Source organism: Mastomys coucha, unplaced genomic scaffold, assembly GCF_008632895.1.
Source record: "Mastomys coucha isolate ucsf_1 unplaced genomic scaffold, UCSF_Mcou_1 pScaffold22, whole genome shotgun sequence".
Classification (NCBI taxonomy): Eukaryota; Metazoa; Chordata; class Mammalia; order Rodentia; family Muridae; genus Mastomys; species Mastomys coucha.
In genome coordinates this window covers 248,989,444-249,011,364 of record NW_022196905.1, presented here as the reverse complement: position 1 = coordinate 249,011,364, position 21,921 = coordinate 248,989,444, and the positions used below count along the sequence as shown (strand labels likewise).

General features: G+C 43.4%; 2 protein-coding genes across 3 annotated transcripts in view; both read left to right on the top strand.

The window, feature by feature from the left end:
- Positions 1–16,313, top strand: part of Sf3b3 (splicing factor 3b subunit 3) — a 37,980-nt gene extending 21,667 nt beyond the window's left edge. The window contains exons 12-26 of the mRNA XM_031341438.1: positions 678–829; positions 1,244–1,399; positions 2,166–2,321; positions 2,968–3,111; positions 5,089–5,211; positions 5,811–5,965; positions 8,584–8,758; positions 10,135–10,340; positions 10,491–10,647; positions 11,852–11,977; positions 12,794–13,006; positions 13,620–13,718; positions 14,609–14,752; positions 15,220–15,324; positions 15,706–16,313. Coding sequence (XP_031197298.1) covers positions 678–829; positions 1,244–1,399; positions 2,166–2,321; positions 2,968–3,111; positions 5,089–5,211; positions 5,811–5,965; positions 8,584–8,758; positions 10,135–10,340; positions 10,491–10,647; positions 11,852–11,977; positions 12,794–13,006; positions 13,620–13,718; positions 14,609–14,752; positions 15,220–15,324; positions 15,706–15,846 — 2,252 coding nt within the window. The 3' untranslated portion in view covers positions 15,847–16,313. The remainder of the gene's footprint in view (positions 1–677; positions 830–1,243; positions 1,400–2,165; positions 2,322–2,967; positions 3,112–5,088; positions 5,212–5,810; positions 5,966–8,583; positions 8,759–10,134; positions 10,341–10,490; positions 10,648–11,851; positions 11,978–12,793; positions 13,007–13,619; positions 13,719–14,608; positions 14,753–15,219; positions 15,325–15,705) is intronic.
- A 4,247-nt stretch (positions 16,314–20,560) lies between these two features.
- Positions 20,561–21,921, top strand: part of Il34 (interleukin 34) — a 68,008-nt gene continuing 66,647 nt past the window's right edge. The window contains exon 1 of one of the 2 annotated variants that reach the window (XM_031341437.1): positions 20,561–21,070. The gene's annotated coding sequence lies outside the window, so the exon portion shown is untranslated. The remainder of the gene's footprint in view (positions 21,071–21,921) is intronic. The other variant, XM_031341434.1, reaches the window with a different exon arrangement.

Sequence of the window (21,921 nt, the reverse complement as noted above, 5' to 3'; positions counted from 1 at the left end):
TTTGATACATAGCCTTGGTGTCCTCAAACTCAAGAGATCCACTTTTTTCTGCCTCCTAAGTGCTTAGATTCACAGAGTACCCCACCACACCTTGCTGGTCTTTTTCTCTTAAAATGTTCGTTAAGTGGATTGGAATTAGGCAGGATTAGCTCAGTTCCTATCATGCAGGAAACTCAGTTCCATCTCCAGCACTATAAGCTGGGCATGATGGTGTACCTGTAAGTCTAGCACTGAGGAAAGTAGAGTCAGAAGGGTCAGAGGTTCAAAGTCAGTCATCTTTGGCTGTATATTGAGTTTAGGTCCAACCTGGGCTACATGATACCCCATCAGTCAAGTCAACAGTTGGCACAGATTTGCTCTAGTTTTTCACACAGTTACTTAAAGTTTTCTTATACTGTTTATTTTTTTATTTTTTATTACTATCTTCTCTTTACCAAATACCTGAAGGAAATACTAGTTTTCAGACACTTATATTCAGCGTGTTTGGGCATTTATTTGTAGGTTGCTAGGATAGTCAATCATCTTTTGAACCAATCCTGTTTTGTGTGTGCATGTGTGTAGTGACTGCACATAGAAATGTTGTGGACGGTTTCTGAAACTGGTCATGTCTCAACTGCCTTTCTAATGCTAGGAAATTTGAATTCTTCCCTAACAGCTCCTTTGTTTTCTTTTTCCAGATGAGTTTGATGCCTACATCATTGTGTCTTTCGTGAATGCCACGCTTGTGCTGTCTATCGGAGAGACTGTGGAAGAAGTGACTGACTCTGGGTTCTTGGGAACAACTCCAACTTTGTCCTGCTCCTTATTAGGAGATGATGCATTGGTGCAGGTGAGCTTGCTTACCTCCTCAGCATGCCATGACCGTCCTCTGCCCATCATACTGTTGTTCCACGGTGTGCTTGAATTCATGTTTCTTCATTCTCACCTTCCAGAAAACCATGTTTTATCAATATAAAAAAAGTGTACTGAGAATTAATTCCTTTCAGGTATTTACTAATTGAGCAATTAGGAAAGTTTGAAGCCTAACTTTTCTTCTCTATTGGCCATTCCCCATCACTGCTTTTCTCATCTTTATCTTTAACAAGTGGGCTTGGGACCTTTATGAACTGATGTAGCAAAGCATGAGCATTTAAAAAAAAAAATCAGTGCCCCAGTTGTGTGGTTCCAGGTGTGCTGGGTGTGAGGATTATTCTGGGTGACAACCAGATTGCTGGTTAGATTTTTTTCTTTAATCTACTGCTAGGTCTATCCGGATGGCATTCGACACATAAGAGCAGACAAGAGAGTCAATGAATGGAAGACTCCTGGCAAGAAAACGATTGTGAAGTGTGCAGTGAACCAGCGACAAGTGGTGATCGCCCTAACTGGAGGAGAGCTGGTCTATTTTGAGATGGATCCTGTATGTTCTTTGTTTTGTTGTACTGGCCCTGTATTCCCTTCCATTATGGTTCTTGGGGTGGGGTTCTGATGTTGTGCACTGGTAGTGTTATCAGTATATGTGTCTTTAGAGTACATAGATTCACAAGAAAGAGAATTGAGAAGGAAAATGTCCACAAATCAGACAGTTTGGCCCTTTTTTTAAAGATTAAGGACAAAAACTAAGAAATACAATTCAGATTACAGTTGTAAGATCTCTTTTGAAATTCAAATAACTTGTTTCTTTTGTACCTCACCCTCATTTTCTAATGAATATTTGGCAAAGATTTCTTTTATTTTCTTCTGTCTCTTTTCTCTTTTTTTTGTTTTGTTTTGTTTTGAGATACGGTCTAATGTAGGATTCTAGGCTGGTGTCAAACTCACAGCAGTCCTTCTATCTCAGCTTCACAAGTGCTGTGATTAGTCATGCGTTACTGTGCCTGATTTTGCTATTTTATATGAAAATGTATCCAGAATTTACCTTCTTAAAAAATGTCTAGTAGGCTTGAGATTTTGTTGTGTTCAGACTCTTTGTAGTCCCAGAACTCAGTGGAGCCAGCATGGTCTCAAGTTTGTCCTTGAACATAGCTAGTAATAGTTATGTGAAACCCTGTCTCAAAAGCTAAAGAGGGGTGAGAGGAGGCAAAAAATAGTAAAAATAAAAGTTTTAACAGCCCATCTTCCTTTCCTAGTCCAGAGCTACAGGGTGAATTACAGCGCATAGACCTATTTTGTTTTTCTTCCCGTAGTCAGGACAGTTGAATGAGTACACAGAGCGGAAAGAGATGTCAGCAGATGTGGTGTGCATGAGTCTGGCCAACGTGCCCCCTGGAGAACAGCGATCTCGGTTCCTGGCTGTGGGGCTGGTGGACAACACTGTCCGAATCATCTCCCTTGACCCATCAGTGAGTGGCATCCTTAGTGTATGGTGGGCCCTAAGCACCTGGCTCCCTAAATCTGTGCCTACTGTCTTTCTCTCCTCTCCCCGTTTCTTGTCCAACAGTGAGATCCTCACCCAGTTTGGTGAGCTGTAGCTGCTACCGCCCCTGATTCCCATAGCACACCTCAGGGGTGCTGTGCTTTAAGGCTACTACTACGTATGTCTTTGGTAAAAGACATGAATCCCTTTTGTAGTGTGTTTTCTATTTTGTCTATATTACTCATGTTTTGCTTGTGTGTTTTGTTTGTGTCAGAAAGTGACCAAGCCAGCATGTAGATCCTAGGAGAGCAAGTTCTTTTAACTACTAGAGCCATCTCTATAGCCTTTCCTATAGTTTAAAATTCTAAGACTGTTGATTAAAAAGAAATTTTACTTGCTATAGAGCCTAATATGACTTTCTTATTTTGATCATTATCCACTTTGACAAAAATAAACAAGAGCTCTCCAAAACTTATTCTGAGATTTAGATTTAATGAGCATCTACTGTCTCAGTTTTCTTCTGGGGTTTTCATTTTCCTCAAGAAAGATCCTCCTACCAGATTTCTGTGAGTATGTGTGTTTCCAGAATTGTCTCTTACAGCTCTTTTTTCCTTCCCACCTCCGTTCCTTAGGACTGTTTACAGCCTCTGAGTATGCAGGCTCTCCCAGCCCAGCCTGAGTCTCTATGTATTGTGGAAATGGGTGGGACCGAGAAACAAGATGAGCTGGGTGAGAGGGGCTCTATTGGCTTCCTGTACCTGAACATTGGACTACAGGTAAGAGGTCCAGGGGCTCACATTGGTGTCAGTCCGTCTTTGGTATCAATCAGCCTGTTCCTTTATCCAGTATAAGCATTTTCTTTGCCCATAGTATGAGATAGTCACCTCAGGAAAATCATCTTCTACTGCTATCATAGATTAATTTTTCTCAACACTTAGAACATATTAGGCAGACCTGGAAATAGCATACACAAAATCTAAATATCTGATAAATCTAAATAAGTCTAAATATCTGATAAAAATGTTTTGAGATAGATGGTTTGGATTGGAATTAAGTGAGTCTTCAGTAGTAACCTATAGTTCCCGTCGTATTCCAACCTTTTAAAACGAATTCCTCAGAGTTCATAATAGAGCACATTAACTCTGGTGAAGCCTGGGTGTTTCTGTAGCCAAAGCAGCTGGGCTTGTCATGGCACAAAAGGAAGGAAACTAGCATAGAACAGTGCTCTCGTGGTGTGCTTTTTAAGTTTTAGTTTCCTGTTTTAAAATGCTGGGGCATGCATGAGACACACAGATAAGTCTTCATTTTCCCTTTTTCTTGGAGTATTTTAAAGCACATCTAAGGCAATAACTCATCCCACCTATACTTAGTAGTGTTATCTCTACAGTGTTTTGCTTTAAGGAACTAGTAATGTCATACCCACCAAGATTAGTAACACTTTGTAAATATTTGATACTTTTTGTGTTTAATTTCCTCCTGAAGAATTAGAGTTAGTGCAGACTCTAGAAGCTGATGGCATTTATTTGTAACTGTTTTGGATACCGGAAGGAGTAGTATGAGTGGTACTATTTACTCTGTTGCATCCCATGGGAGGTACATGATGTTGAAGTGTTTGTAATCGGGTCTCTGTAAGATAAATTGAGGTTTATTCCTTTGCTCTAAACATAATTTATACAAGAGAAGGATAGTGGCTCTCTCCCATCCCCTTCTTCAGTCACTAATTTTACAGTTAGACGTAGGACCACAACAGTCATTCTAGTTGAGTCTGGTGAAATGGGGATTTTTGTTTCTTGGAGATAGATTTGTTAGTTTTTAACTATAAATTTGTGGGTATTCTCTTCAAATTGCTGTCTTCTCTTCATTTTTGATTGTAGTTCCCCTTGAAGTTAGTTCGTTTATTTGATCCTGCTATCTTGCCTGCCTTCTCGCACAATTAGGTATCTGTTTGCATTGGGAATGTTCTTGGTTCAGCCTTGAATCAGTCTTCCCTTGAAGCCCTGTTCCTTTTAGGGAAAATGAGGTTTAGAGATACCATAGTCAGTACATCTCAGCCTTTAACTGTGGGTTTGGGTTTTTTGTTGTTGTTTTGTTTTGTTTTGTTTTTTTCAAAATATTCATAAAACTTTTTATTATTCCAAGGGAATTTCAGTGCAAAAGTGATTGTGTGTATGTGTGAGAGAGAGAGAGAGGGAGGGAGGGAGGGAGGGAGGGAGGGAGGTGCTATCCCAGCCTGCGGGGTTCAGTTATTTAGGGAGTCGAGGGGGGACCATGCCTGTGGGGAAGAATGGGTGAGAGAGAGGAGGAGGTTTGTTTTGTTTTTGAGGAGGTCTGCTTTTAAATTATAAAAAGTATTTAACTTAAATGATTTGGGGTGGGGTGGGGAGATGAGACAGGGTTTCTTTAACCCTGGCTGTCCTGGAACTAGCTCTCCAGACCAGGCTGGCCTCAAACTCTCAGAGATTCTCCTGCCTCTGGCTTCGTGAGTCCTGCATCACCATCCCTGCCTGGCTTAAATGAAATATTTCTTAATGTACAGGAAATATATGTATAGTGAGAAGTGGTTTTTGCTGGTAGATACTTAGTGACTAGGAGAGAATGAGTGAATTCCTGATTGTTGGGGCTCTGTGACCTGTTTTATGTTGTTTTGGCCACCAAATCATATCTTTGTCTTCTACTAATGTAGCCAAAGAAAACTCACATAAAAGTTCCTATCATAAAAAGGAGGCTTTACCTGTTTGTATCTTTTCCACTAGAACGGTGTACTGCTGAGAACTGTCCTAGATCCTGTTACTGGGGACCTGTCTGACACCCGCACTAGGTATCTGGGGTCTCGTCCTGTGAAACTCTTCCGGGTCCGGATGCAAGGCCAGGAGGCTGTAAGTAGTAAAAAGACATTTGGATGCTGGTACCACTGTGAACTTCTGACTAATTCACTTTGTAGATTGATGTTAGCTCTCTGGTTGGTTTTACTTACGTGGGAAATTCTGGGTTTTTTAGTTTTCTAAGAGGTGGTCCATGCATGGCACTGTAATTATGAAGTTATAGTAAGTTTGAATATTGATCCTTTGAGTCTCTTTAGGCTTAGCTATCTGGGATAGAAAAGGCTGAAACTTTCCATTCAGGATTATAGTGATATCATGAGTCTACCTAGGAATGAGAGTCTATTCTTCGCAATTCAGAATTAACATCCCAACTGTCGTACTAGTTCTTAAATGTTACCATATTCACTTCTACAACTGTCCAACCTGTAGTAAAATCTCTAATTTATACTCAAGGAAACAATTAAGTCCAGAGAAATATGATTGATAAAGCTTGCTTTTTCTTTTTTATTTATTTATTTTTCCTTTCTTTATACAATAAGCTATGTACTGCTTCTTTGTAGACTTCTAAAATTAGAGGCCAAAGTTGGGTTGTGTGTTTGGCCAGTCTAATATGTCTGAGTTTGTCCAATCTGATTGGAGCTTTTCCTCCCCAGGTTCTGGCTATGTCCAGTCGCTCATGGCTGAGCTACTCTTACCAGTCTCGCTTCCATCTCACCCCTCTGTCTTATGAGACCCTGGAGTTTGCATCGGGCTTTGCCTCTGAACAGTGCCCTGAGGGCATTGTTGCCATCTCCACCAACACTTTGAGGTGAGAAATCCTCATGCTTGAAGCCCAGCAGGAAGCCTTTGTGCCAAGTCCTCAGCCTGTGGTTGGTTCTACCAGAGTTGGAGGAGTTTGTAGAGATGGCTGAGAACAACCTTGGACCAGGAAAGAGTGTTGCAGCTGAAATTTAGTTTGGCTCAGATTTTTAGAAACTGTGAGCCAAGTTTGAATGCTTGGAATTTAGCTTCTGTTTAGACTTTAGGAGCTAAGTTGTAAAACTAGTCTAGTCTTGCACTTTAAAATTTCTGTTTCCTGGTAAAATGGTCATATCCCAGGATTAGTTTTAGAGCAGGTGTTAAATTTGTGTATTTATCTATAGAATTCTTTTTTTTAGTCAGGGTTTCACCATGTAGCCCAGGAACATGTTACATAGACCAGCCTGGCCTCAAACTCATGGAGATCCACCTGCCTACGCCTACTGAGTGCTGGGAGTAAGTAAAGCCTCGTTATTTATTTTTCATGATAGAATCTTACTAGGTAGCCAATGCTGGCTGGCTGGCTTCAAGATCAGATTTCAGGTGTTCACTTGGGCTTGCATGCATGCACATGCACACAAATTAAGAAGGCCACTGAACATTCTAGTATTTACTGTGAGAATCAGTCACTTGTACTTTTTGGCTATTGGTAATGTATAAATATCTGTCTTGATTTTTTGTGTGAATGCAGGTTTTCTTTCTTTTTTTTTTTCTGAAAGAATGAATTAGAATATGATCATGTGTTGTGGGGTATTTACCAGAACCTACTGCTATAATATGGATTTAAGCCAATAGAAAGTCTTTATTAGCCAGCAGGCAACTACACTGGGTGTTTGGGATCCCAGTGTAGCCTCATCCTGAGGATGAAAGCCATGTTCCGGCTTGACATATTTCAGTTAACAAGAACAGTTATCCAGAAGTGGAACTACAGAAGCCAAAAGGCAAGGTTAGAGACTTTTCCAGAGCTATTAGGCCTTTTAGTTCTGACAGATGGTGCTGTCTGTGTGCTGAGTTTTATAGCCTGAGTGGTACTTTTCCAATCCTACTTGGAGGGACTGTTTGTTATAAATGAGGATTTCTTAAACCTCAGGTCTCCATTTATAAGAGTTACCATGGGCAGACGTAGACAAAAGGGAAAGGAGGAAAAATCTGTCCAGACCAGTAGAGTCAAATACAGCTTCTGGGTTGAAGGCTCATTCTTCTGGAACTGGGAACAAGGTGGTTGATCTCCGGAGGCTCTGAAACTTAAGGGAGCAGTGTCCTGTTGGGGTTGATATGGAGACAGGGAAGTTATCTTAGGTAGAGGAGTAAAGGGTTTGAGATGGGATAGGTGAATCCAATGAGGGACAGCCTCAAGCTTAGGGGATATGGGGCTACAGGACTTACTTTGAAGGGTCCCTGTGACTGAGGGGGAAGGGTGAACTATGTTGATCCAGAGGGTAGGGAAGGACCTGATCACCCATGTTGGTAGGCGATGGACAGGAGTTGGTGGGTGGCTGGGGTAGGTAGTGGTCAGTAAAGTTCCATAGGAGGGAGTGGAGGTGACAGAGTTAAGGGGATGGTGAGGAGATGATGGGGGGGGGTCAAAACTTGTCATCCATGAATGACCTCATATAATGGAGATGGAAAGAGGTCTGTTGGAGAGAGCCTGTAGCTTGAGAAGAGTCTTACCCAGTTGAGATAAGGTTCTTGTGAGAGTTTGACAGGGGTGTTTTTTAACAAAAGTCTGCCCTCAGTTTCTTCAGAACACTCAATTCTTGGAATGTATTGTTGTGTTCTAGGTTTCTAATGCTCAGGGTTAGGCTGTCACATGAGAGTTTAGCCTTGTTTTTAGGCCCCACTCTCCCAGGTTCACAAATCCAACTGGAGAGATATACACTCAACTGTTTTTTTTTTTTTTTAAGATTTATTTATTATTATAAATAAGTACACTGTAACTGTCTTCAGATGTACCAGAAGAGGGCATCAGATCTCATTATGAGTGGTTGTGAGCCACCATGTGGTTGCTGGGATTTGAACTCAGGACCTTTGGAAGAGCAGTCGGTACTCTTACCTGCTGAGCCATCTCACCAGCCCCTCCACTCTATTTTTTGAGGGAGGCTCTCTCACTGAAAATAGTTTGCAAATTAGCTAAACTGACTACCATCAAACCCCAGAGATCCTCCTGTCTCTTTTTCAATAGCACAGGGTTTACAGGGTACTGCTGTGCCGTGCCTCTTAAATGGATTTTAGGGTCCATAACTCAGGTCATCATGGTCCCATACAAATACTTTACCAACTGAACCTTCTCCGTGGCCCCTGAACTTCATATTATTACATTAACTATGGAATAGTAAGGTTTTTGACAATTTCAGTGCAGGTATAGTATGTGCAAGGCTCTAGTTTGATGTATTTCAGTGGTGAAAACAGTTACAGTGAAAAGTGGGATGTGTTGGTGAAGAAGAAATCTTCGTGGATCTCCTTGTCTCTTGTATGGTCCTTTAGCATAGACAGTTGTCATCTTGTTGTCTTATGTCGTTGTTACACATATAACAGTTGCATTTTCTGTGACCATGCTTCATTTCGTCAGTTCCTAAGCTGAGTGAGCGACGACTTTGATTCCCTTAACTCCCTTGCCTATCACCGTAGGATTTTGGCATTAGAGAAGCTTGGTGCTGTCTTCAATCAAGTAGCCTTTCCATTGCAGTACACACCCAGGAAGTTTGTCATCCACCCTGAGAGTAACAACCTTATCATCATTGAGACGGATCACAATGCCTATACTGAGGCTACAAAAGCTCAGAGAAAGCAGCAGATGGCTGAGGTAATGGGGCAATTTCAAAAAGCCTTCCTGTGAAGTTAATTAGAAAAGTTTAAATTTAAAACGCTTCTAATTCTCTTCTCCCCACCACAAACACACTGCTTTGGAGACAGGGTCTCAGACCATAACCCTGGCTTGCCAGGAACTCTTAATGATCTTGCTGCTCCCAGCTTTCCAAGTGCTGGGATTCTATGTGTACAGTCACACATAGCTGCATTCTTTTTTTTTTTTGAGACATGTTGCTATCTACCATGTAGACCACACTGGCCTTGAATTTTCAGGGATTTGCCTGCCTCCACCCCTGGAGTGCTGGGATTAAAGGTGTACACTACCACACTTGCTTTCTCTGTTACTTGCTAAGGAACCAGGGCTTTTGGTTTGTAGCACAGTAGTAGAATTCAGGTCTAGCATATGCAAAGCTCTAGGTTAGATTCCTAGGACCGAAAAACAAGAAAGAGGTGGGTTGGACCCTAAAGCTAAAATTATAAACCACTCCCTTTCCAGGATCTTTAAGCAAAGTTCTTGGCCCTATCTATTTCTCCCTTTTACAAGCTTCTTTGTGGCCTGGGACAAATCTGCTGACCTTGGTTACTCAGAATTCAGTTCCCTCTGTGGAACTGTTCCTAGTTCTTGAGCCTCCACAATGGGGTGTGTTATGATGCCTGGATTTGAGCCCAGACAGTACAGCTTTCAGATTTCCTCTCAGCACCAGCTCATCCAAAAAACGATTTGCCAGCAAAATCCAACTAGCACCAAGCATGCAGAAACCATATCTATCTAGTCTAAGACAAGTAGTCTTAGCCAGGGAAATTTAGGAGCGCTATGTAAATGAACCAGGTTTTCATTTCTGAATTTTCAGACATGAAAATATTTGTCACAGTTAATGTTCTGTTTAGCATTTTTTTCTCAGATATTAACTACTAGTATTTTTTCCTTTTAGTGATCTCTTTATTTTGCATTTCTCCCTTGAATCTTTTTGTTCTTTTTTTTTTTTAAAGATTTATTATATGTAAGTACACTGTAGCTGTCTTCAGACACACCAGACGAGGGCATCAGATTTCATTATGGGTGGTTGTGAGCCACCATGTGGTTGCTGGGATTTGAACTCATGACCTTCCGAAGAGCAGTCGGTGCTCTTCCCTGCTGAGCCATCTCACCAGCCCCTTTTTGTTCTTTTAAATTGTGTATCTGAGTGTGTGAGTGCAGACTTGAACATTGTGTCTGCTGCACCATTTGTTGAAGCTAGATACCTGTCAGGCCACAAGTGCCTCTTCCAGTGGGGCTGTCTCGGGGCCCTGCATTTGGGGTCTGTTGGAGGGAATTGTGGTACTTACTTTGCTACTTCACAGTTCTCACCAGTTCTTGCTTTTTGGATTTAGGAAATGGTAGAAGCAGCAGGGGAGGATGAGCGGGAGCTGGCTGCAGAAATGGCAGCAGCATTCCTCAATGAAAACCTCCCAGAATCCATTTTTGGAGCTCCCAAGGCTGGCAACGGGCAGTGGGCCTCTGTGATTCGGGTGATGAACCCTATCCAGGGGAATACACTAGACCTTGTCCAGCTGGAGCAGAATGAGGCAGCCTTTAGGTAAGGCCCTGAGGTCAGCCCGGGGGGTGGGGGTTGGTGATGTGAGCAGGATTCTTGGTTTGACTAATGCCTGGCTTCTCCTTCTTGATTGATTTTTTTTTTTTTTTTTTTTTTTTTTTTTTTTTTTTTTTTTTTTTTTTTTTTTTTTAGTGTGGCAGTGTGTAGGTTCTCCAACACTGGTGAAGACTGGTATGTGCTGGTGGGTGTTGCCAAGGACTTGATACTGAGCCCTCGATCTGTGGCAGGGGGCTTTGTGTATACGTACAAACTTGTGAACAATGGGGAGAAGTTGGAGTTTTTGCACAAGGTAAGAACAAACTTTCAATCCTCTTGGATCTTAGATCTTAATGGATTCTCCCGTTTTTGCACTAAACTTCTGGTTCAGGTCTTTTCCTATTTGTTTTGTGTGCATGTCTTTTATGAGACAGAGTCTCACTTTGTAGTCTTGGCTATGTACTTTGCTAAATGGATCAGACTGGTCTTGAGCTCAAAGATGATCTTACCTCTCTGCCTTCAGAGTGCTGGGATTACACCACCATGCTGGGCTGGTCTTTTACAGGCTAGCTTGTTGACTCTAATTCATCTTTGTGTGGCATTTGGAACATACTAGGGCCTTCATGCTTCAGTGATGTTCCTGTGCCAGGCACAGGAAGCCGTGTTCTCACCACCTTCAGTGTTAAGAGACACACAGTGAACTGGTCCCTTGTTTACTATGTTACTAAGCAGTTAAAGAATTAGCATGTCCAGGAAGTTAATATTTAATAGGAACAGTTTCAGTTTGGGATAACAACATTCTCTAATCATGTCCAGAGTAAATACATTTAATACCTCTAAAGCATATTCTCTAAAATGTAGGGTTTTATTGTTTCTATTTTACTACAATTTTTTTTTTTAAGATTTTATTGATATATGTGAGTACACTCACTGTCCTCAAACACACTAGGAGAGGGCATCAGATCACGTTACAGATGGTTGTGAACCACCTTGGGGTTGCTGGGAATTAAACTTGGTATCTCTGGAAGAGCAGCCCCCTATAATGTACTTTTTTCAAAGGGCTATTTTATGTTCTGTCTTATATTCTCACAGTACCTAAATCTGCCTGCTTTCTCTGAGGAATAGAGTATATCACACTCTTTATGCTAGGCGTCTCTTCCTTAGAACTAAGATGTCACTTTTCAGTGTCATTTTTTTCTCGTCCCTCCACAAGCCTGAGTTGCTTCTTTGGATGTTAAGGTTTTGCTGTAGTTCATTGTGTTCATAACTAGTACAGGCCTGAGCAGCACTCACCAGGCACTGGGAATGCTTCTCGTTGGAGACATTTCTTGCTGGGGTCCTGTTTACTCAAATGCATTATTTCATAGGGATTAATTGTTGCATTTGCAGTTTATTTGTATGGTGAGCAGTGTGAGCATTGTTTGATGCCTGTCTTCCTGGTTGATACTTATAGAAATAGTTCTGTGTCCAGGGTCTGGTGAGTGTGGTTGAAAGCTGTAATTGTAATCTTTTCATAGACTCCAGTGGAAGAGGTCCCTGCTGCCATTGCCCCATTCCAGGGGAGGGTACTGATTGGTGTGGGGAAGCTCTTACGAGTCTATGACCTGGGGAAGAAGAAGTTACTTCGGAAGTGTGAGAATAAGGTAAGTGTGCTGTTGTGGGGTAGACTGATAGCACCAGGTCTTAAGAGCATTTTATTAGGAGTGTCTTTTTTGGGTTTTGGGTTTTTTGATTTTTTGAGACAGGGTTTCTCTGTATAGCCCTGGCTGTCCTAGAACTCACTCTGTATAGGAGTGTCTTGAAAAGACAGTAGGTGATCTTATTACTTGGTTTTTAGCTCCTTCAAAAGAGCTTCCTATCCTGACTTATAAGGAATTTAACTAGGAGAGTTAAACATATATTTCCACTATTCAAAAAAAAAAAATAGCTTCTATTGGTATACTACTGAATTCCCATTATCCAACCACTGAGGAAGTCCGGTCAGGAGAACCATAAGTTCAAGGCTGGCCTGGGCTACATGGAGACCCTCTCTCAAAAAGCCAAACAAGGTACCACAAAATGGATCAAAAGGTAAAGGCCCTTGCCACCAACCTTGATGATTTGTGTTGGATTCCTGAGGCCTACATAGTGGACGGAGAGAGCTGGCCTGAAAGTCACCTTCTGCCCCCATGTGTACAGGTAGTGCACATGCACAATTTAAATTAAAAAAAAAAAAAGCCAAATAAGGACCGATATTGTAGCCCCATGGTAGAACATTTGCCCAACATGCATATGGCCCTGTGCTTAAAACTACAGAATCCCATTCCACCCTTACTCCCAAAATAACTCATAACCTTCAGTACTTACTAGAGATTGATGTTCTTTGTTGTATGCACACTGTGTGTTGTAGTTAGGGAAAGCTGGGCTTTTAGATTCTGAATTCAAGGATCACACAAATTGGCATTTTTGTTTTTCCCTAGCATATTGCCAATTACATATCTGGGATACAGACAATTGGCCACAGGGTAATCGTGTCTGATGTCCAAGAAAGTTTCATCTGGGTTCGCTACAAGCGTAATGAGAACCAGCTCATTATCTTTGCTGATGACACCTATCCCAGATGGGTCACCACTGCCAGCCTGCTCGACTATGATACTGTGGCTGGGGCAGACAAGTTTGGCAACATTTGTGTGGTAAGTTGATGTTGGTCTTTGGGTGACCATGATGTATGGGAAAGCTGGCTCAGTTTGTGGCATGGTTAAACAGAGGAATAAGGGTTATATTCTCTAATTGAAAAGTAAGTGTAGGTGTAAAATTCAGTCCTGCTGAGGTCCAACTACTAAGTAAATCTTTATGTTCAAGCCATCCTACCTCTCTTGGAACCCTGTGAGGCCCTGGTTCACCTTCATCCTGTTCACAGAACAGGAGTCAATAGTAATGAGTTCAAGCCAGTGCAGTGGCACATGCTTTTGATCCAACAGGCAAGGGCAAGACAGATCCTTATGGTTTTTGAGGCCAACCACATAGTGATACCCTGTCTCATAAAGATGAGCTTAGTTTGGGCTTAATTTATTTTTAACCTTTTGCTAAACTCTTATGTGGTTTTCAACCCAGCCTGATTTCTCACTCATTCTGTGGTCTGTCTTTGCTCCAGGTAATGTTGAGCCCTTGTTCTCTGTGGCTTCTCACTTTTTAAACAGCAGAAGACAGGCTAAAGCCTCTGTCTAGGTTGCTTGCTAAGACTCAAAGCAAACACAATTCTTGGTGTGCAGTGTAAGCTTTTAAGATTGTATCGCTTCTCTGTAGGTGAGGCTCCCACCTAACACCAACGATGAGGTGGATGAAGATCCCACTGGAAACAAAGCCCTATGGGACAGGGGCTTGCTCAATGGAGCTTCACAGAAGGTAAAATTGCAGAAAGGGCCAAAGAAGCAAATTTTAGCAAGTGCTCCCTTGTGTGTGCTCCAATCACCTGTAATACATGGGTGATATACTGAGATTTTCATATGGTGTTTATATCACCTATCTTACCTTAGGATTTCTATTGCTTTGGAGACACCATGACTACAGTAACTCATAAAGGAAAACATTTAATTGGGGCTGGCTTACAGTTTTAGAGCTTTAGTCCATTATCATCATGGCAGGAAACATAGCAGCACTCAGGCAGACATGGTGCTAGAGAAGGAACTCTAGATGTAGAGTTCTACATCTAGATCCCCACCCAGGGAGCAGGAAGAGAATCCCACCCTGGGTGTGACTTGGGCTTCAGATACCTCAAAGCCAATTCCCTAGCAACAAGCTTCCTCCAACAAGGCCGCACCTCCTAATACTGCCAGTCCCTCTGTGTGTGTGTGTGTGTGTGTGTGTGTGTGTGTGTGTGTGTGTTTTATAAAGATAGAATCCCAGTATTAGATTAGATTAGAAATTTGCTATGTAACCTAAATGCTGCAATTATAGGCATGTGTTTTCCTGCCTGTCTAATGAGGTTTTTAGATAGTAATTAATTATTAGAAATGTTTGTACTCTGAATGCCTATGAAACCACAAAGCTTTAAGTGATGAAAAATGTAAAGAATTTTTAGACTTCCATAAGTTTTGGATTTTAAAAGCTTGTGAATGAATGGTGCTAGGTTGTGGCTTAGTTGGTAGAGTGTGTGGCTGACATTCATGCATGAGGCCCGGGGTTCCATCTCTAGCAGTGCAGGTGGAGAGGTGTGTGGCTGACATACCTGGAGGCTCTTAGGAATACAGAAGAGAGGTGGAAGACAAAGTTACCAAACTCTTTTTGATTTGTAGGCAGAGGTCATCATGAACTACCACGTTGGGGAGACCGTGCTGTCGTTGCAGAAGACCACACTGATCCCTGGAGGCTCAGAATCACTTGTCTATACCACTTTATCTGGAGGAATTGGCATCCTTGTCCCTTTCACGTCTCATGAGGTTGAATCCCACACATTGCCCTTAACCTTGTCTTTGCTCAGATTGTTTCTTGGTGTTGAATCTGCCTAAGATGGCAAGCTTTTGCTTACAATTAGGAGTGTTCTAGAAATTGTATAAAGTAACAGTTGGGGTACCTAGAAAACAGAATCTTGCATTCTTTTAGGAAGGTCTTTCATACTGTGGTATAGATACAGGGTTATAGTCTGGTCCAGAGCATCAGGGTAGCAGTCTACAAACTAAGAATGACGGTCTGGGATAGCTGTCTGCTGGGACGTCTGCCTGGCAAGAGTCAGTGGCTTGGAGTTGGGCATGGTAACCCAGCACCATGGGCTACCATCAGAAGGATTGGAGTAGAAGGCCAGACTGAGCTGTGTAATGAGACCCTGGCTCTTAAAAACTAGATGTCTTACCTGAACTCTGTTCTGCAAATCACTTTCTTAGAGATAGAATCTTATTTCTTCCATTAGGACCATGACTTCTTCCAGCATGTTGAAATGCACCTGCGGTCTGAGCATCCCCCTCTTTGTGGACGGGACCACCTCAGCTTTCGTTCTTATTATTTCCCTGTTAAGGTAAGTTGGAAAAGACAGTCCTATGCCATTCACTGGCCTTCTCTGTTGGCCTTTGTTTCTTAAGATTCAGATAGTTCTCATGGGACATGGTGATGCTTCTGTTCAGCACTGAAGTAGAAAGATCATGAGTTCCAGAGTAATCTGTGATATTTATATAACCAAAGTTGGGTTTTATTCAGTGATGGAATATTTGCTTATCATGCACATGGCCCTGGATTTAATCACACACACACACCCGTAGCCAAAGACAAGCTGCACTAGGTTTTGTCATTGTGAACCCTGGCTACTGGGGTGGGGTGGGGGGGAGGCTGTCTGTCACCTTAGACCCCCCCCTTTTCTTTGGACATCTTAACTTTGTCCTCCGACTCTTCCATGTCTTAGAATGTGATTGATGGAGACCTTTGTGAGCAGTTCAACTCCATGGAGCCCAACAAGCAGAAGAATGTCTCTGAAGAGCTAGACCGAACCCCACCTGAAGTGTCCAAGAAGCTAGAGGACATTCGGACCCGCTATGCTTTCTGAGCCCGTCTATATCTGGGGGCTTGCCAAGAGAATCCCTCTTTTGTTCCCATCACTAGTGTCTGGCTTTTGCCACATGGCAGGAGAAAAGTGATGTAGTATTTAAGACTACAATGTTAAAGCCAATAGCTCTGCACCCTCAACTCTTCCTTTTGAATGACTGGTTCCCCTACAGTTGGCACTGAAGTCTGCTCCTTGAACGTCGTGCGTGGCCCTGTGCTTCGGTGTGGGACGCAGTATTCCTTATTCCCAAAGCCACCCCTAGCCATCCCTGCATTGTGTGATTTCTGGCTCTTGTCTACTTTTGTACACATTCTTAATTTTCATTGTTTTCCTGTAAATACAGTTTTGTACAACGTTGCTCTGTGAAATGGAGGGGCACGCTGACGGGCAGCCAGGCCGGTTGCAGTGTGGCTCAGTTCTGCCCTCTGAACCCTCCTGGATATAAAACTAGTTTTTAAGGTGCCCAACATGCATGTGGTTTTTGTCGTTTTGTTTTTTAGTCTTCCTGGGAAGGAGAATTCTGGAAAAAGGCTTGAGCCCAAATTAGAACAATAAGTGGATCTTTTACTTCTTGGTTCTTGTGTGGCCATCATGGCTCTAGTGGTTTCTTAGCGTGTCTTGGTTCTTTGCTGTGGAGATAGAACATGAGCTCACCAGCCATGTCAATGTAACCCCACTACTAGTGGATATTGAATAGGGGTGCTTTCCCTTCCCCTCAAGAGTTTTGCCACTGTGAAATCTTAGAATGTTAAATTTGGCACAATTCCCAGTTAAGAAGTCTGGTTTCACAGTGCTTGATAATGTGGCTCCTGAGATTTGGGGCCCGGTGAGTAGGGGTGACCAAGGACAGATGTGCCTCCATCCTAACCTTGCCTGCAGATAGTCATGTGGGCACTGCATAGAGACACATGGATGACCTGGAAGAGAGTGTCTACAGCACATGTCTGGGGTAGATTGCAGATTGACTTCTAGGAGTGGGCATAAAAGGAAGGACCAGCATCATTCTGGCCAGAAGTGGCCTCGTCTCAGAAATATTCAAGACATAATTAGAAGTTCCTCCTGGCTAGCTTTATGGGAAGCCCTAGTCTTTAAGCCCTAATTTTTAAGATAGCTCTTTAGCACATTGAACCTGGAGATTGCCCCAGGCCACCACTGGTCTAAGTAATTGGTAAAGTAAAATTTGAGTTCCCCACTCTGCTGCCTAAATGAACTAAACTTTCTACATCTCTCAACCAGGTAAGACCCAGACTAGGAATGGCTACATATAACATTGTTTTTTGAGGGGAATCTCTAAATGCAGGCTAGCCCAGACCCTTGGAAAGTGACTCAAGATGCTCTCTGCCTTTCAAGAGCTGGAGAGTTGCAGGTGTTGACCAGAACCCAGCTTTGGAGTCCAGATACCATCCTCTGAATCATGACCTGGGTCGGGCATTAGGAACCTTAGTTTTGCTGGGAATTGAGGCTCAGCTGTTGGCATGCACATGGAACTTTGAATTGCTTTTGGGAATACCAAGTTCATTTTTTTCCTAACTGCATCCCTAACTCAATGACATCAGACTGGGACTCTGGCTTCAGTGGCAGCATCTCTTGGCCTCCTTCCTTCACTAAGGTCTGACAGAAATACTCCTACTGCAGTAGCAGCTGTGCAAGGAGAAACACTTAGAAAAAGACCCAGAATCCAGGTTTGTCACTGAGCCTGCACTGCTTATTGGTTTGTTAATAACCAGAGGAAGGAAGGACAGTTCTCCAATGTTAAAGTGAAGTATTGAGTGTGGAAGAGGAATGCATTTGGTCTTGTTCACAGCTACTGCCCAAGGACCTATAAAAGATGTTAGCAGGAGTGGTGACGTGTTGCTTTTAATCCCAGCCCTTGGATACAAACACAGGCAGACTTCGCGTTTCAGATCAGCTAGGGCTCTCTATACAGTGAGACCCTGTTTAAAACATGCGCGCACGCACGCTTGCAAACTTGCAACAAGTTCCTAGCAAATAGATGAGGCTGAGTTAACTTGTTTAAGGGTACCACCATGACTCTTGGGGTGGACTGAACAAGCAGGTAAATAGGGAACTACCTTAGCCTTGTTAGATCTCATGGGGCTATTGGGGACTGAGAAAAGGAGGGTCACGGCAGGACCCTGAGTCATTGCTTTACTCCTCCCTCTGTAAATCCCCAGCTACTTTGATCTAAGAAACTTGTCGAGCTTCTCAGCTGCCTCAGCTTTCCCCTGACCTCACCGGGCAGAGGGTTTGCAGATGTTGCTTCCTTTGGAAGATCTCTTGCCAAGAAAAGCATTCCTGTGGGGAGGGGGTTTGAGTTGGCCTGTGCCTGGAATGTTGCTGTTTTTGGTTTGTGTAAATGTATTGCTAGCAGGACAGCTGCTGGAGCAGGGACTGTACTCCTGGTCCCCTGGCTCACAGGGAGAGAGAGGGAGGGCTGATAGCCAGGATGTTGGCTGCACTCACGGCTCCCAGCCTTTCTTGAGAGCCGGAAATGCTGAGGTATTTTTTTTCATCCACCCAGCTTTCAGGATCTGTTAATTCCTTGGTTCTGTTTTCTATTCAAAGTAGAAATGCCGTGTTTGCATGAGTCACCCAGTCTCTCATCTACATATGAAATACTGTAAGTGTGTATATTTTAAGTTTATGCATGCTTAAAATTAATCTCTTGAAAGCTTGTTCAAAAAATGCTGTGGGAGAGCAGATAGCTTAGTGCAGGGCACATGGTAGCAATTCAGCAAACACTTAAACCTGGCTGTTGGTTTTTATATTTGGGGACCTGAGTTCAAGTGAACTGAAAACAGCCCAAGCCAGCAGAGCTGTTTCTTGGGAAACTTGAAAAGCCAGCATTGGTAATGTTGCCGGACAATGGAAGAGTTCCTAAGTACCAACTCTCTTCTTAGTCTGTTCTATCCCTAGGTTGGAGGGAAGGGCGTTGATAACCTGACAGTCTCCCATTCAGGATGGTTAGTGGAGTCATGAAGCCTTGAACCTAGAAGAACCTAGGGCCATGTCTGATTTCCTCAGGTCAGAAAGCTTGGGAACTTAGAAGAAATGTGTCACCATGGCTCTTAACACAACTTGAACATAGGACTTGTCTAGATAACAGAATAGACACCGGGTAACCCACCCGAGAACCTTGCTTCTGAGTCTGGTGTAAGTAATGAGACCTGAGCCTCACTAGCTGTGACTAGTGCTTGTTCAAAGCAAAACAGCAGGTATTAGTTGAATTTGGAAGTTACAGCTTTAGAAAAGAGACAGGTGGACGTTCATCTTGCGGTGGCTGAAGGGCTGTCTTCACCACACCCTGTCAGAATCCAGAGGTGGCCTGCCTCTGTTTCTGACCCTTGCCTGGTTTTCACATTTGCAACCCACAGACCCACCCAGCAGGCATAGCCCCTTCTGAGAGGCAAACTGTTGAGATTTTACTTGTTGGGTTTTGTTTTTACATTTTATTTAGTGGGCATATATAGGCATGTGCATAATCTCTTCCATGTGAGACTTTCAGATCAAACAGGTTTTCAGGCTTTGGCAGCAAGTGCATTTAACTAACTGTAACATCTTGCCAGCCCAAGAGTTGCCTTTGATAAGGTTTGAGGAGAGTTTCATAGGCACCTTTTGAAAGGCCGTAGTAATTAATGCCTGTGAATGGGACAAGTGCTAACATTTGCTGTGGGTTTCAGGGACTGGTGCTGTCCGACTCTGGGGACTCTGTAACTAGAGAAGGCAAGGCTGTAACTGGAGAAGGCAGCTTTGCCTGTGAAGCTTTGAGAAACATAGAGGCCATGTGGCAAAGAAATCTGTGGAAAAGCAGTTGACAGTGGAGTCTGATAACTTGAATATGGCTGTAGTAACAGGAGCATTGACTGTCCAGAAGATAGTCTGAAAGTCCTGAGTTCTGCAAGACCTGATGCCATCTTCATCCTGAACCACCAGTCTATAAGTTGAGCACTTGGAAGAAAAAAAAGACATCACACCAGGTCAAGAGACTCTGAAGAGGGACACAGTGGCGTCTTGTGGCTGTGTCCCCATCTCTACCTCTTCTGCCTGACAGAACAGCCTTGGCAGAGCTTTTGTGCAGGGCCTGCATGGTATGGTTGCAGTAGCCACTGCAAGGGGGTGTGGAGGTGGAGTTAACTGGATGCATGCCAGTGCGGGCACATTGTCTTTCTGCAAGTTCGGGGAATCCAGTTTTCTCAATCTAATTAAGAAAGCCTTTCTTGAACACCATTCATTAGCATTTAGAATAGGGCAAGCCGTTGTGTCTGAGCCAGCATTCCCAGACTAAGCTTTGTGGAGTTCCTTGAGTGGTCCTTACTGAGAGAGGCTGTGTTCAAGTTGAGGAAAGCAAGTCTACCTCCCTTGTTGATAACGATGTTTTCAAAACACCACCACCACCATTTCCATGTCTAGTGGTGGAAGAGCTGTCATCCTTCAGGGGATGGGGGTTACCACCCATTAACTACTCCAAATACAGTAATAAAATTAGGGAAGCATAGTGGCACACACCTATAGTCATAGCCCTATAAACCTCTAGACTAGTTTGAAGCTAGCCTAGGCTACATTGGGATTCTATTTTTTTTTTTTTTTTTAAAGCTTGCTATAAAAGCTTAGCAAAGAAAGAGATGCTGTCCCTGCTGCATAGGGCCTTGTCGCTATTACCAGGAACGCAAAAGTGGCTGTCTGCAGGTGTGGCTCAGAGGGTCCCATGAGAGTTGTCTCAGGCTTTGTGGTTAGACCTCAGTAACCAGCTGTGTGCATTCTTGGGTAAACCACCTCCCACTGCTCAGGTCTGTCTGTAGATGGGTTAACTGGGGCCAAAAAACTCTCCTAGGGGCCCCATTGGCTGTATTCAGTTTTGTAATGAAAGACTCCAGGTATTCAGGAGAGGGTCTGGAATTTTCCCCTAAACACCAGTCCAGTCTACATAGAAACTAAAGACACCCCATATTCACCCTCAGGGCTGTCCCCTCGCAGTGGCTGTGTTTGAGGCTCCCTCCTACTCCACACTCCAAGACAGGCTGGGGCCACGTGGCCCCGCCCCACCCTGCCCTTGCTGGCTGGGGCTCCAGTTCTAGAAACAAATCTGAGCTGCTGTAGCTTGTGTTCCCCGCCCTCCGAGAAGAGGGGCCACGACAGCATTTGCTGCCACAGCCCCAAGGCACCTGCTCCCGGTCTTGAGCTGCTCAAAGCTTCCAACAACCCAGAGAAGCCTACGTTCTGGCAGGTAAGCAGAGTTGATGGTTTTCTTTCACAAGGCTGCCCCCTCCCTGTCTCGGTCTCTGTTGGATGGCTTTCCCTCGCAGATTTAACAGCCAGGCAGACTTGAGCTCCAGACAAGGTGCTGGCTAAGAAGCTCTGAAATGATATGAACTCTGCTACAGGATTTCTTTTTCTTTCTTTCTTTTTTTTTAACCTTTGCTTTCGTAGCCTTGCAGGAGAAAAACAGAGCCATATAACCATCAAATTGACTTACCTGAGTCAGTTGGCAGATGCACTCTCTGAATTGCTCTTGGCTTCCTGGAACTGACGATTGCTTTAGCTCTTTACACCTTATTGTGCCATGTGCATGAATTATTACTTGTATGAACCTCCTTGTCAAAAATTAATTGAGGCTAGCTGGCATGGTGAGGCACTCCAGTAATCCCAGCACGTGGGAGGTGGAGGTGGGAGGATTAGTCATCCTTGGCTACTTAGCAAGTTCAAGGCCAGTCTCCAAAAAAAAAAAAAAAAAAAGCCTTTAAAAGAAAGGAAAACAAAGGGCTAGGGGGAGAGGTGTGGGTAAAATGTTTGCAAGGTGCTGAGGACCTCTTTTCCTAGAACCTGTGTGAAGGAGCAATGGGCATGGTGGCATGTTTGTAATCCTGGTACTGGGGAGGTGGGGACGGGTGGATTCTTGGGGCTTGTTGCTGGCTGGGCAGTCAAGCCTGCTTGGCCAGTTCCAAGCCAATGAGAGACCCTGTCTCAAAGAAAGGTGGGAAGTGACTAAGGAATGTCACATAAAGTGTTTCTCTGGCTTTTGCATTGCAACACACACACACACACACACACACACACACACACACACACACACACACA